Source organism: Paroedura picta, chromosome 3 (assembly GCF_049243985.1).
Source record: "Paroedura picta isolate Pp20150507F chromosome 3, Ppicta_v3.0, whole genome shotgun sequence".
In the NCBI taxonomy this organism is placed as follows: Eukaryota; Metazoa; Chordata; class Lepidosauria; order Squamata; family Gekkonidae; genus Paroedura; species Paroedura picta.
The window spans coordinates 136,331,023-136,346,948 of record NC_135371.1 but is presented as its reverse complement, the minus strand read 5'-3'; the positions used below and the strand labels follow the sequence as shown (position 1 = coordinate 136,346,948).

General features: G+C 48.3%; 1 protein-coding gene across 19 annotated transcripts in view; it reads left to right on the top strand.

The window, feature by feature from the left end:
• Positions 1-15,926, top strand: part of RBFOX3 (RNA binding fox-1 homolog 3) — a 458,629-nt gene that overhangs the window by 378,289 nt on the left and 64,414 nt on the right. For 5 of the 19 annotated variants that reach the window (XM_077328139.1, XM_077328143.1, XM_077328140.1 and 2 more), the window contains exon 1: positions 2,727-3,106. The exons of the other annotated variants lie outside the window; for them this stretch is intronic. In XM_077328139.1, the coding sequence (XP_077184254.1) occupies positions 3,005-3,106 (102 nt within the window). In that variant the 5' untranslated portion in view covers positions 2,727-3,004. Of the gene's footprint in view, positions 1-2,726; positions 3,107-15,926 lie in introns of those variants that run through there. 19 annotated transcript variants of the gene reach the window in all.

Below are 15,926 nucleotides of genomic sequence, written 5' to 3'. Positions count from 1 at the left end.
CCTGGTATATAGCCAATATCGTTCTACATTAAGCTGACCATCTGTCCTGACTTTGGCGGGGTAGTCCCGCATTTGGGGCATTTGCCCCGTGTCTCGTGTCATTTTCAAAATGTCCTGCAGTGTTCGCATATCTTTTAAAAAAATTTAAATTAAAAAAAATTATTTTGCTCGCACAACAGGCAGCCCACTAGACAGCCTGGGCTCAGGAGGACCCCGCTCTGGCTCCTGGGCTCAGGAGGCCCCCACGCAGGGGCCTTGAGTTTTCCCTTGACCTGGGCCTCTGCCGCCCTAAGGCCAGTCGGGGAGGGAGGTGGGAGGGAGGGAGCAGGGAGGGCCCACTGCCATCACCCCACCACCACCCTTCTAAGGGTCAGGAAGGGAGGGCCTGCCTGCCTGCCGCCTCCGCCAGCGCCACGGCGCTTCCCACCTTGCAGGGCCAGATATCTGGTCACCTTATTCTACATGTATTTTAAACCCATTACTGCGGATCTTATCCTCTGCTGCCAAAGGAATCTTTTCCTGTCCTTCTCTAAATACTTAAAGACAGCAATCATGTCCCCTCCTAACCTCCTCTTCTCCAGGTCCTCAGCCTTTCTACAGAGGACTTGGTCTCCAGGCCCCAGATTATTCTCATTGCTCTCTTCTGCATCCTTTCAATTTTGTCCATGTCCTATTTTAAGTGAGGCCTCCAGGAGTGCACACAGCATTCCAGGTGGGGTCTGACCAATGTGATATACAGTGCGACTATGACATCTTGTGATTTTGATGTGATGCCTCTGTTGCTAAGACTGCATTTGCCTTCTTTACCACTGCATCACACTGTCTTCTCATATTTAGCTTACAATCCACAAGTACCCCAAGATCATGTTTACACACACGGCTACCCAGAAGTGTATTTCCCACCCAGTATGCATGTTTCTCATTTTAGTGACCCAGATGTAGAACTCTGCACTTCTCCTTCTTGAATTGCATCTTGTTCTCATTTGCCCACTTTTCCGTCGTGTTCAGATCTCATTGAACTCTATCTCCTGGGGTGTTTGCTACTCCTCCCAATTTGGTATCATCCGCAAATTTAATGAGGGCTCCATCCATCAAGTCACCTATAATTACAAGGTCCTGTTGCCTGGATATTCTATCAAGCTGCTTAAGGAGGGCAGTGTCCAAACCTTCACCCTAGTTAGGTGATCTGTAGCAGATGAAAACCACTATACTCTTTGTTTTTCCCTTCCTTATATTAACCCAGATATTTTCCGGTGGATATTTTCCAGTGGATTTTTCAGTGGTGGGCGGGCAGGGTGAGACACGCTGTGAGTGTGTGGAGGCTAACTATAGAGAGGATGAAATGAGCATCGGACTTGCTGGGGAGGCAAGGTTTTTGTTTTTGCTGAGTCCCCCTAAGACAGTGGTCCCTAACCCCCGTCCGGGGACCGGGACGGGTCTGTGGATCAGTCGGTGCCGGGCCGCGGCTCCTCCCCGGCTGCTGCCTCGGGGGCTGCCCTGCTACTCTGCCGCCAGCTCACCTTTGGTGCTCTCAATCGGCCGCCATGGCTGGGGCTCCCCCTTGGCATGGCACTGTGCAGCTGCTGCTGGCAGCGCCCCTCAGCAGGAGGCAGGAAGACAGGGGCGCCGGCAGGAAAGCAAGCAGAGCAGGGACTCAGGTGGCAGGTATGTCACTTGGCAAAAGACTACCCCCACGGGCCTCAGTAAAATTGTCAAGCGTTGACCAGTCCCCGGTGATAAAAAGGTTGGGGACCACTGCCCTGAGAGACAGGCTTCGGGGAGGCTTGTGATATGAACTGAGGACTCCTGGGAGAAGCATCTCCCCAAAATGGATCGCAAGAAGCTCTCGACCCTGCCACCTAGAGGAGGAGCTTATTACAAGCATAGAACTGCCCTGCCTTTGGACCACTGAGAAGTTAAATTCATGGTAAGTGAGGCAAATCTTCCACTCCTGCAAGTAGTGCTAGGAACCAGTTCTCTGCGGTGAGTTTGAATCTGTTGGAACTCTTAAGGGACAACCCAGCACAGGAATAATCCAGCAAATGTGTCTCCTGCCAAATTCTACTTATATTCAAGAGAAATTAGTTGACTTCCATCAGTGTAGGCCTGGCATTCAACAATATCTGCATGCCTTTAAGTGTGCAACTCCATCTGGCTTCCATGTGTAGATTTCTGTGGCTGAGAATAAGGTCTCTGCATTTCTTTCTGGATAGTGGAGTTGTTTCTAGTCCAGTACTGGTGTGTGTGTGGGGGGGGGGGGATTCAAGTTCCTGAATTAGCTTATCTGTGGAAGCAGTGTGTTCATGATATTTGTGTGTGTGTGTGTGTGTTCAACCCACAGGTTTTTTTTTGCTAGATGTTCCCTGTCCTCATGGCTGTATCATAGAGAATCTTTCAGTCCCATGGCACTAGAATTCCCTACTATGTCACTGGAGAGGCCTACTAGAACTTAGTCTGTTCCTCCGAACTGATGCAAGACAGGGGGCAGCCAGTGTGTCAAGGCTGGCTTAGTGGCCTATTTATCCCAGGACAGGAGGCAGAGCTGCAGCAGGTGAGGGGTTAAGTGCAGGCTCAGCTGTTCCGGATTTTCTTGGTTTTGCAGTGAGCTGTTTGATGTCTGGATGCACAGGGGACTCCCCCGCCTCCCAACCCTGGCTTGCTACTTCCTCCTTTGCTCTCTCTCTCTCTCTCCCCCTCCCTCCCCTCCCCCCCCCCCCGCGCACACATGCACACACGCACACACACCCTTTGCGGACCAGGCATTCATTCAGCGCCTCCGTCTAATGGCACCAAGTCACTCGCAGCTTTGCGTGCCGCTCCTTTTCTGTTTCAGCCGAGGGCACAGTATGCAGCTCCTCTGATGGAGCCCTCTTAAATAACTCCGCACGGGGGAGCCTGCCAAAAGGGAAAACCACGGAGGAAAAGCGAGTGCTGTGAAGGGAAGAAGCAGAGGGTCTCGGAGCAGAGCTGCCAGCATAGCCGCTCCTGGGCTTGCCGGCAACACATGCTCTGCTCGATGGCTAACTCGGGCTGCCTCCTGGTCTCCAACTCAGCCTTGCTCCCCCACTCTCTACCTTGTCCCCCGGCCTTCCTCTACCTCCAGCAGGTAAGTCTGCCGGCTGGTGCCTCCGACTTCCCACGTGGTGGAATCCCCAGAGCCACAGGCCAAGGCTGGGATTACCCCCTTTCCCTGAACTGCATGCCCAGTTGGGTGTCCCGGTCGGTCGTCACACGAGTTCAGGGTTCTGGGGCAGCAGCACCTGTGTGCTGTCTGGCTGCAGAGGCACTGTGGCATCAGCCATGGGAGGTGACACTTCTTCTGCATTGTGATATTCAGTGTGGGCGCATCTGTGCTCAACTTTTGGTGGATGCATGTTTAGAAAAATAGATGCTGCATATGTACGTATGTTTCGGCACAGTGCCATAAAATGCCTTTATTGTAGACCTTTATTTTGGATGCCATCCAGCGGCATGCATGTGCCGCTGTCCTCCTCCCCCCAGTGCAGTCAGATTCTGTGGCCCTGAGGGTGGCTGGGTGTGTGTGTGTGTGTAGTAATGTAAAATATAAATCTGTCTCCACTTGGCCCTCTAAAGTGCTGCAACCCAATTTCCAGCCAGCTTTGGTATTGCCAGCTGAATCCCAGGCGTGTCTTCCTTAGCCGAGGAATCTCGCTGTGATGCGAGTCTAGTTCCTTAAGTCCCCCTCTGCGGGGGGGGGGGGGGGAGCACTCCTTGTGCCTACCCCACCCTCCACCGGCACTTCCTTTCACCTCATCCCTGTGGTCTTGAGAACCGCACATGTTTCCTTGCCTGGGATGCCCAGGGGGAAAGGAAGCCATTGCTTCAAAAACCTCTTTGCAGCATCGGAAATCCCCATTTCCCCGCTGGGCTGACCCTTCCATTTGCGCTTGGAGGAGTTTAAAAAATTCATGGCATCCTAACCGCTGGCTCTAAGTGGTCCATCGATGTAGCCTACCAGCTTTGGGGAGGGGGGGGGGGGCTCTGCTGCTTTGCTCTAAGCACTTAGTTGGGGGAAGAAAGGCAACTGCTCCTTTGGCTTAATTCGTTAATCTTTTGAAATGGAGGACTGCAGGAAGGAGGCAGCGGAGACCCAGGACTTCCTCAAGTTTTGTAGAGTGAGGTGGCTGTTTCTTCATCTCAGCAGTCTGAGACATGGGGATTCTCTGACACGGTCTCTGAGCATAGATTGTGCCGGGCATGTGGAGAGAGCCCAGATTGTATACTTCACTGTCCTGGAGGAAGAAGGAATAGGTTGGGTCTTTGAGCAGATTCCCACATATTGCGCCTTGTACTTGGGATTCACTGGGGCTTCCTGTGAAAAGGAAAACTCATTCACAAAATCCATATTCTCTAGATCAGGGGTAGTCAAACTGCGGCCCTCCATATGTCCATGGACTACAATTCCCATGAGCCACTGCCAACGAATTGTAGTCAATGGACATCTGGAGGGCCGCAATTTGACTACCCCTGCTCTAAAGGGTTGCTGGTGGAATTTATGGCTGTCTGGCGAGGGAGGAACAGTGGGGGAATCTGTCTCATTTTGAACTAGATGACAGTCTAGGCTGAGATTATTAAAGTGGGAAGTGGAATCCCTTTGGGTTTCTGCTCTTTGGTCGCACTGCGTAGCACTTCAGTTTGCTAACTCTTCAGGAAAGCTGCATGGACATGTTTAGCTTGGTGCTTATTGCATTTCCCTTAGACTGGGCAGAAAAATATTGCAAGCAAGTCCATTAAAAGAGTGGGGAGAGCCCACAACACCAGCACAGAAGGATTTAGGAGGAGCGAGCTTCATTCATTGCCTCTGTCCTATCAGCTTTTTATTTGGCCTCCTTTGCTTGGATGCAGATTTTCAGATCTTGAATAAGAAGGAGGCTCTACACGTATGCAGATTTGGGGAACGAGTTAGGGTCTTGTCTTGAGTTTGAGATGAAATTTCTCTCCTCTTGTGTTTGACAGAACTCAGTATTCTGCATCCAGAACCCCTATGGCTTTACAATAGCAATAGTTTTAAATTGCAAGATGGAAAAGTAAAGGAAATGCATGCAAAGACTCAAACGGTTAGCGGCATTCAAAATCTGGAGCTCCTGACACAATTGTTCTTATTCTGCCGCAGTGTGGTATAGTGGTCTAGAATCTGGAAGACCCGGGTGCAAATCACCGCTCTGATTTCAAGCTTGGTTGGTGACACCGGGCCAGTCAATTTCTCTCAGTCTAATTTATCTCACAGGGTTGTTGTGAAGTTAAAATGGAGGAGCACAGAACAGCGTATGTTGTGGAGGAGCACAGAACAGCGTATGTGGCCCTGAGTTCCTTGGAAGAAAGCAGGATAAAAATGAACTAAAAAAACAAATGCCTGCCTCTTGTGAAGTCGTGCTGCATAACCCTTGGTGACAGAGTGTAAGCCCCCATAACCTGCTCTGTATCTTCACAGGTCACTTCCTAAATTTCTCAATAGCTGGAGGCATTTATTTTATCTTCTGCTTTGGCCCAGCCTGAGCCCAGTTCTGAGTCCTCTTGTCTAATCATGTGTCAGAACAGTGCTTTCTAGTGAGTAGGCCGAACATCCAGAGGGCAGGCTGGAACTTCCTCGGGGCTTCTAAAAAAATGTTGTCAACTCCGGAAGAAAACTTGTGGATTCACAGTTCAAAAACTAATCTGCCAATATTTTATATGCCATTGGTGGTCTACTGATCATCACAGGGGCATTATGCCACACTGTCCCCTGATTTTTGGCCCTGGGATAGTTGCCCTGATTCTCCCCACTACCTCACAGGGAGCATTTGGCTCGCTTCCCCTCTCTCCACCCTGGATTCTTGTTCCCGCATACGTAACCAATGGACAGGAAGTGGTGCAGGAAGGGAAAGCAAAGCCATTTTAAAAATCCAAAGCAAATGTGTTGTTGATCCCCCCCCCAAGCACAATTTGTTGGTTTTAAAAAAAACAGCTCAGTACCTTTGTCCCTTTCTGATTCAGTCGGATATCAATGTTAACTTTTTTGCTCAGGAGCTTAGGGCAAAGAAACCTTTTGTTGGGGGTGGTCCTCGTTTTGAAACTGTGACCGTAATTTTTGAGGATTAAGGGCATCTATTGCTGTTACAGTTCACTTTTGAACGCCATTGGGGGTTTTGGAGGTTTGTCTGCCTTGGAATTAAAATTAAAAAGCTCCCCCTGCCCCATGGCCACAATCCCTGTTGACCTTCGCTCAAGACGAAGCTGCAACTTCATAGAGGTCTTCCAAATGCTCCAAGCCACCCCACAGCGCAGCAGAGCCATGTGGAGCATTAAAAAAATTTTTTTAAGAGGAGTGATTGCTCTACTACGCAATAAGTCCTTTTTAAAAATTAAAAAAATGTTCCACACTACCCCACAGCGCGGCTACGCCTCGCCGACCCAGAGCTGTGCTGCGGGGCACTGTGGAGCATTTTTTTTTTGTAGTTTCTCAAAGGAGTCTTCCTAACAACATTGAAATAAATCCTCCATGCCACCCCACAGTGCGGCAGAGCTTCTTGGAGCATTTCAAAAAATTTTTTAAAGAGGGGAGTTATTATGTAATAACACTTTTACTTAAAAAATTTTTAAAATGCTCCACGTGGCTGTGTCATGCTGCGGGGTGGCATGGAGCATATTTATTTGTTTGTTTGTTTATTTAGAAAGGCTCCTTTGAGAAACTGCAAAAATTGCTCCATGCTTCCCCGCGGTACGGCCGAGCCGCATGGAGCATTTTTTGCAGTTCCTTAGAAGGGGTTTTTGCGGCCAAGGGCAGGGAGAAGCCAGGCCAGGCTCTGTCGGCAGCAGCAGATGCTGACAGACTACAAGCAGGCAGCCGGAGGCGAAAATGACACTGGGGGGGGGGGGTGCAAGGGCGGCCTGAGTTTTCCCAAGCAGAAGGCCCAGGCCCAACAGATACCTCGGATTTCTCCGTGTTCCCCTGCTGTGGGGCAACTGCGGGCCTGAGTCGCATGAGGCCTGGGATTGCCCCCAGCTGGGCCCGATTCCGCCAGGAAGCTGGAATTAGACTCGTGCCCGAACGAGCAGTGCGGCCAGCCAAATCCCTCGTGCAGAAGCCATTTCAGGTTATCCTAACATGTGAAGCAATGCTATATCAAGTCAGGCCACATGTCCATCCAGGCTCAATAATGTCTGCTCTAGCTGGCTAAAGCTTCATAGAATCATAGAGTTGGATGGTACCTCCAGGGTCATCTAGTCCAACCCCCTGCACAATGCAGGAACTCAAAACTACCTGCCCACCCACAGTGACCCCAATTTTATGCCCAAGCGATCCTTCCACCAGAAATCTCCAGAACCCAGCCTGGCCTGGAGGACATTCACCAACCATCCCACAGCAGCGATTAGCAATTCCCTGGGTAGGCAAGGAAGGGTCTCAAGAGACAAACCTTCCTTCCCAATCTCCTGGGCAGAGAAAACTCTTTCTGAAACCTGCTGCTTCAGATTCTTTAGCTGGTGATGTCCCTCGCTGATTCTGGGACATTCTCATCTGATCCTCATGCAGTGCTTTTCCTCTGCCACTGAATCAGCTGGGTGTGAACAAGCACATTGTATTTCAGGCTTGGCCTAAGACATTTTGGCTCTTAAGGCAGCAAGTGTGAATGTGTCCCTTTGCATTACAATGATCAAATAATACAACTTGCTACCCCATTAACGGGACTTCAGATCTGTCATTTAAGGGGTCCCTTCTGATGGCCTAACAGTAGAGCTGGCCTGCTTCAGGTTGGTCACACCATAACTTCTCTGTATGTCCAGCCATGAGCCCCTTGAGGGCCGTCCTAGACTCTCCCCCCTCCCCTGCTGAGCCCACCCAGGAGGCCCATGCCAACACATCTGGCTCCCCACCAAGCGCAATCAGTAGGACTTCCCAGCAGTGACCACCTAAGTCCTGTCGCCACTGCAGCTCAGTCCCACACAGCACTGGAATGAGTCTGTGGCAACCTGACAGTCCCAAGTTCTGCCAGAGGCTCCTGGTGAGTCAGGCTCGGGGCGCAAAAACCCTGAGGGGTAGCCACACCCTGTGGGGATGGGTCCAATGAGTGACGCTTGGGATGGATGGGTGGAGGTTTGGTGTAGTGGTTAGGAGTGCGGACTTCTAATCTGGCATGCCGGGTTCGATTCTGCGCTCCCCCACATGCCACCAGCTGGGTGACCTTGGGCTCGCCACGGCACTGATAAAGCTGTTCTGACCGAGCAGGAATATCAGGGCTCTCTCAGCCTCACCCACCTCACAAACTGGCTCTCAATATTATTTGAAAGCAGCAGTGCCCCTTGGCGTTCTTAATCATAAAATGTTTATTATTGGATGCTTTTTCCAAGAATCTCTGGAGCTGTCTTACAATCACCCATTCAGCCACCTTGCCCAGAAACACTAGATGCGAGACTGGGCGGTGATTAGCTGGGTTGGAGGGATCCAGCTCTTGTTTTATTCAGTGAAGGCTGCACCACTGCCTCTATCAGCCTCACTGGGAATGTCCCTGAAGTCAGAGACAAGTGGATAATGTCCCGACAGCCTTAACCAGCCATGAGGGACACTGATCAAGAGGACAAGTGGTTGACTGGACAACTGCCAGGGTCTTGTCTGCTTCTGCCAAGGAGAGGGGACTGAAGGGGTCCAAATTAGAACTCTGAGATGGCCGAGGAATCTCTAGTTCAGATTCTGCATCAAACCAGGTGGGAAAGTCGTGGTGGAGCAGCAAGATTTTCTCCGTAAAATGGCTTGCAAAAACCTCACAGCTAATATCCAGTTTATTTTGGGACAGTCCTATGGATGTCAATGATCTGATAGTTTTAAATAATGTGCTGGATGCAAGCTCACGGAGGCAATGGCAGCCACATAGAATTCCTTCTTAGTGGCTTTCACTTGCCATCTCATAAGCATTCATAAGCATTTTATAAGATGTTCTTGATTCTTGATGCTTCATCATGAGTTTTCTGCCTGACTCGCTCTAGCTGTCTCAGCTCCTGTTTCCATTTGCACAGCTCTGGTGTATACTAAGGAGCTAGCTTCAGACGGGAGATGAGCGGGCATCAGGGGCGATCTTGTCAGTGGCCTTGGAGAGTTGATCCTGTCAGTCTTTCACAAGCTCATCAAGTGAGTTGCCAGGGGGCAGGTGTGTGTGTTTTTGAATCCAGCAGAGCATTCCAGAATCCAATCAGATCCATAAGCTGATGGGAGAGTATGTCAATCAGAGCCTTCAGGGCATAGTGGTCCAACTATGGCACCATTGTAAATTGGACCAGGAAGACATTTATCCCCATTCCAAAGATCAGCTCCAGGATGTGGCCTGCTTGAGGGGCCAGCAACAAATTGGGAGAGTCCTAGAGCTGCCATGGCTGACAGCAGGTCTGAACTCTGCGAGGAGTCGGTCTTCTCTGCATGGACACTGAAGTCCCTCAGGATTAGCAATCTGGGGAACTGGATAGCCCTCGCAGCAACCAACTCCAGGAAGTTTGACAACACATCTGTGTTAGATGGTTGCTACACCAAGCAGATGGCCAAACTCTCCAGTGTGCCCCTGCCCAGCATGAGATCCGCAAATTCAGTTCCTGGGATCTTTGGGATGGGGAGCGCCTGAAAGGGGAAAGATTCTCAGACTTGCACTGCTCCCTGAACTCTTGTCTGAGACTGGTGAAGGACTGAAAACCCAGGTGGGGTTGGTTGCCCCAGGGCAACTATTTTACCCTCCCACACCTAGGTGTCTGTCAAGCAAGCCAGGTTGATACCTTGTCCTGCAGGGTTGAGGTCTTATTATTTATGGATCTGGCAAACACTAGTGTCGGAGAGAGGGTGTACTTCCTTACCCCACCACCAGCGTCTCTCGGGATGGGATGGAGGTTAGAAGGAGTATGAGCCTTACCATATTTCCTACTCCTTTGTAATTGCCACCACCTCCTCCCACCACTGTAATTGCAAACAATAAAAACAGCAGCAGGAACAAACCAGTTCAGCTTCTCCTTCACTAGCTCTTTTAGTTGTTAATTGCTTAATATTCTTCATGTGGCCATCTAGACATTTATGTATTATATATGCAATTTTATCTGGTCAGCTTGACCATTTGTGATATTTCGTTGAAAGAGCAGAGACAAGGAATTGGGAGCTGTGGAAAATTAGGGTGCAGAGAGTTTGAATTCTTCAGTGAAGTAGGTAAATTGAACATGTGTTCATAAATCCCGGTGCCTTTCAATGTGTTCTTATGCATTTATGGCATACTTATGATACCTGCTTTAAAAAAGATTAATGATGTTATCTCTGTGTTTCTGGTGTGCATGTGTATTTGTAGAAATGGAGAGTAAACACGGAGCTTTATAGCTGGAGCAGAAGATTGTGGTTGGGTATCCAAGGACCAGCTGAATGCTGATATGAATGTTTCCAGACTCCATTGGCAGTGAGTGCCTCTAGTAAATGGCAGGGCTGAAAGTAATTGGGTGTTACCACTGCTGAAATAAAATGTAAACATTTGGTTCATTAAGTTTGATTTATTCAGCCCCTAGTTAAAGCCAAAGTTTTAGCTGAATTGCTTTAATATTAATTAATACTTCATATGTTGAAAAAATGCTCATCCAACAACAAGGTGACCCACAACAACAAGTCATGTTGCACATTAATTCTTTGGACAGTTCCTTTGCAATTAACTAGTATGCTAAAAAATTCATCTGATACTCCCTTCACTTTGCACGTTTTAGCCATGGAAAGTAGCACAGAAATATAACCATAGTACCCTTCATACCCAATATCCCCCCCCCCCGTTTCTGCCTGGTCACCAGTTCTCTCTTGGGGAGGGGGAGCTATGTTGTGGAACAACTCTGAGAGAAGCTAGTAACTGTCTCTCTTTTAATCATTAGAAAGAATGCCTCCAATCCTGTTTATATTAGTATTTCATGGAGGGGGGGGGCAGTCTCCAAAACCAGTTTTTTGGGAACCCGTGGCCAGCCAGACACCTGTGAAGGTTCGGGACCCTGGAGCCAGCTGCTGTCTCATACTCATTGCAAATGGTTGGTCCTTAGAAGGAAGCGGGGATACATCCGTATATTTGTGGGGCTCAATGCACGCCCAAAAAAAGAGGGTTATCTTCGGGAGCTAAATCAGAGGTAGATTTAGGATGGGGAAATAATTTCAAAGAGTGTCTCTGTTATAAATCTGTAGGACGGTTTGTTACAATTGCAGAATCTGTTCTTCGTGCAGCATGCTAGGCAGAGATTGCGATTATCCTGCTGGATTGCTTGGTGTTTAAAACCTGCCCTTGGCATAATTAGGAAAGAATCCTTAATGGTTTCCACAGTAAACAGCCATCCTACTGCCCCAGTTGGTGTATCTGCTGCCATGAAATGCCCTGGATATCTGTTAATGGCTACAGCAGATTTGGTTGCCGATGGGTGACTTTATTAATGTATGCTAATTTGCAGAGTGGGTCAAAGCTACTATAAAATTTGTGCTTGCATGGCCACTGCGAGTTGTTTGAAGTTAGAAGGCATCTGGGGCTCCTGTAAAGCTCTTGGGTCACCCCAAATAGAGTGTGTCTCTAAACTGACAGCTTCTTCCGGAATAGAAAATCGCCATAGCTCAAAGGTGAGGTGGGGGGATGATGCCGTCCGGTTAAGCATCTTACAAGAATGAGTGTTCCTTCATTAGTAACCACATTGCTGCTGGTGAAATCCTTTATTTATCTATCCTAGGTGCTGCCTTTTCATTGTTCTTTACTTCTGGCAATCCTGGGTAGAGTCTGCACTTGCTTTCTTTATTCCATTGTCAATCCTGTTGAATTCAGATCGTTTTGAACTCGGGTCTTCCACTCCCCCCCCCCATTGAAACAGGAAAGTCTTCTGCACATGGTTAGGGAGGCTCAGAAGGTGGGGGGGGGGCAAGCCTCTTTCTTTCTTTTCTTGAGGGGGGGGGGGAGAGGAGCCAGGCAGGGAGCCTCTTTCTTTTCTTGGAGGGGTGGGGGAGAGGATCGAAAAAGGCAGAGGAGGGAGGAAAAATCCAGGACTGACAGAAGTTGAGAGAAATTAGGGGCCTCTCCTTTAAGGCAAGCTTGTCACATGACTAGGTGTGGCCTATCAGAGAGCTTGGTTTCACAATCCAGATTTGAAAAATATTGAGCATTAAAAGCACTCTAAGATATCGCACAATAAAGGTAGGGTCACTCCGGATCAATCCTTCTTGCTGCAGAAGGAAAATTTAAATCGCTCAAAATCCAAACGGAAATCGCATTCTGTGTAGAGGGCAGGGACTGAATCGATCTGGGGTTGGAATAAAAGCTCCATGCAGTTTACACCCTGGTCTAGCTGGGATCTTCTTTGCAAAGTGGCATTTTGGTAGCTGGTACAGCTAAGCCAAAGGAAGTGTTTTGTCAGTCCGTATTATTTAATGATCCTTGAAATGACACTAATATAACACGTTTTGCTAAATTCTTTGTCCTATGTTTTCATTTAATGTGGCAACCCAGCTTTCCTTAATAAAAATTACTAAAAATACACCATAGAGAGAGAGACTAGATGAGAGTTGTTGGCTGTTTAGACCATGTTGCTTATTCAGTAAACCCCAAAAAACCAATACCCCAAATGTGAATTTTCATAGTAGAGTCATACCATTTGTGTGTGTACTCACCCCACTTAAAGTCACACAAAGTGGCTTCTGAGTCTATACAAAATCATACAACAGACTGTTTGTGCACAATCATGGTTCAAGCATCAGTTATCTGCAGCTGATATAAACTTGCAACATAGATCTCACTCCACTCCCATATCTGTGCACCGTGAAAGGAAAAGAACCTTAATTCGGAAATGTCACAAATAAATCACATGGGTTTCTAGCCTACAGCACGCCCCCTGGAGTCCCAGGCCCTAGTAAACTGGGCACGTGCTAGTTAGCTCAATGAAAATGTCAACGCAGTGTGCACCAATGATGAAAAAGGAACATTTCTGTATTAGATTATTGGGGAAAGGAATGAAAGAAAAATAGACAAAATTGTAATGCCTTGGTATAGATTTGTGCAGCTGCATTTAGAATACTGGGTACAGTTCTGGTTGCCTTTTCTACACAGGGATATGGAAGCACCAGAAAAGGAGCAAAAAACCAACCACCACCAAAATGTTCCATGGGATCTTCCCTGTAAAAGAAGTCGAAGGAGTCCAGGGCTTTTTAGTTTAAAGCAGTGGTTCTCAACCTGGGGATCGGGACCCCTTTGGGGGTCGAATGACCCTTTCACAAGGGTCGCAGCCGGGCAAGCAGCTTGGCGGAGGAGGGGGTGCTGCCACTGTTGCCGCTCCTCCTGAAGCCGCCTGCCAATTTATATACAATGTATAACCAATTTATATACAATCATGAACAATGGATCTCCATGCCATTGGTCAGTTTCGGTTTAATTTCTGTGAAAGAACACTTGCATAATTTTATGGTTGGGGTCACCTCAACATGAGGAACTACAGTTAAAGGGTCGTGGCATTAGGAAGGTTGAGAACCCCACTGGTTTAAAGGAAAGATGACTTGGGAAGTGGGACAGGACAGGGGGTTCAAAATTATGAATGGGATGGAGAAAGTGGAAAGAAGAACCTTTTTCTCCTTCTGCCAGAACATCAGAATTCACAGACACCCAGGTGGCAGGACAGGCAAAAGGAAGTGCTTCTTCCCTCAAAGGGCAAGTGGAATTCACTGCCAAAGGTTGCAGTGACAGCTGCTAGTTTAGTTGGCTTTAAAAGGGAATTAGACAGGTTTGTGTCCAATCATTGATTAGCGACCATAATAACTAAATGAAGCCTCCATGTTCAAAGACCGTGCCTTTCTAAATACCAGTGCCATGGAGGGGGGAAATAACCAGAGGAGGCTCTAAACTTGATGTCCTGTTTGTGAAACTTCTGGAAACATCTTGCTAGCCATTGCATGTAACTGAACTCGATGGCCCATTGCTCAGATCAAGAAAGGCTGCTCTTATGGACCAGTTTTCTCCCCCCCCCCCCTTTCATGTTTAGGCCCTATGTCTAGTACAGATTCATAGAATTAAAGAAGTGTCTAGGAATATTTATTTATTTATTTATTTATTTACTAGTAGCTTAAGCCCGTTGTAGGCAGAAATACAATGGGCGCTAGAACTCCCGTCCCCCACCCACCCACCCACCCACCCGAGGCTCTCTGGAGCCTTCTGCCGGCGGGCGGAGCGGGCTCGCAGCGTCTATGACGCTGCGAGGCCGCTCCGCCCGCCGGCAGAAGGCTTCCCGTCCCCCCCCCCCCAGCCGAGGCTCTCTGGAGCCTTCTGCCAGCTGGCGGAGCAGCCTCGCAGCGTCTACGACGCTGCGAGGCCGCTCCGCCGGCCGAGAGAAGGCTTCCCGGCCCACCCCCCAGCCGAGGCTCTCACCAGCCGCCCCGCCATTTTCCGAGCGAGTGAAGCAGGCAATGGGGAGCCGCGCTTTGCGCGGCTCCCCATTGTCTGCTTCGGGCGGGATTGACACTCGGAGGGGCCAATCAGGAGCTCCTTCACGGCTCCTGATTGGCCCCTCCGAGTTTTTATCCCGGACCGGTCCCCCCCTAACTCCTCCCCACTACCCCTTACTCTTTTATTCAGTCCGTGGCGCCTGTGGCGCCACGGGCTGTGTACAAATATTTCTATACCGTTGCTCTTAGCATTTGCTGGCTCATGGCGGTTCACAGCATAACATAAAAATAATATCCCAACAATAAAACATCCTTAGTTAAAAGTTTCCCTAAAGGACTAGCAAGATTTATAACAATAATAATGATAAAATGGTGGTACAAATTCATAGAAATTCCCTCCAACATTTCTAATAGTTGGCGACAGATGATACATGTGGCCGAAGATGGTAGACAGGGAAGATTTATAGCAGCTCAACGGATTAGTACTAAATCCTAAGCCTGGAAGGAAGGGAAGCCCGTTCTTAAACCCCAGGAGTTCAGCCCAACCTCAATTTGCATACTTTCTGTGTTGGAACTTCTCAAACCTGCCCAGCCTCAATATTCATACTTACCGTGTTGGAACTTCTCAAAGCAGTATCAACTAAATATCTTACGCAAATTCATACACTTACATATACATATTTAGATTTTTATTCCAATTGTCCCAGTAGCCTAAAGTAGACTTACACAGAAGGAATCAAATTCAACATGTCTGCTGTCTCCAATATACTTAACTCAGTGACCAATTCAGTGTTCCGCTATCATTGTCCAGACAATGTTCATAGGCTCTCCTTTTGGCATCTTTCAGTCCTGTTGCTCATTCACAGTTTATTTCTAAGGACGCAATTGAGAGGGAGAAAAGTGTCTGATGGAAAGCATATTGCGGATTTAATAAATGATCTATTCTCCCACCACACGCAGTTCCACTTGAAAGGATGCTGGCAGAGTTCTGTGCCATAACAGTGAACATTCCACACTGGCTAATTCAACCAGGCAATGTGTGTGAATCCTGTGCTAGAAAGCATAGACTAGCCTGGTCTTGTCAGATCTCAGAAGCTGATCATGCTAGTATTTGGATGGGAGACCTCCAAGGATTCCCAGGACACTGTGATGCAGAGGCCGGCAGTGGCAATCCACCTCTGAACGTCTTTTGCCTTGCAAAGCCTATGGGGTTGTGGTAAGTCAGCTGTGACTTGATGGCACTGCCCAACACCACCAATATGTGTGAATCCTATAGGTGTTCCAACATAATACTTTGCCTCTGCTGATTACATTTTGTTGATTTCATGCTTTGGCTCCGTCGGGCAGAAAGATCAGGAGAGGGCCCTGTAGAACAGAGCATGTCCAGAAATAGTACACAAGTCTGCTAATCTTGGGAATGGCCTGTTCCTTGATTTGCTTGTTTTTTCTGCCTTCCCTCTTCATCTCCTCTCAACAGGCTTTTGTGACAAAGAGTGTTTTTGAGCATGTACGAAATCAGTTTTTCATTTTT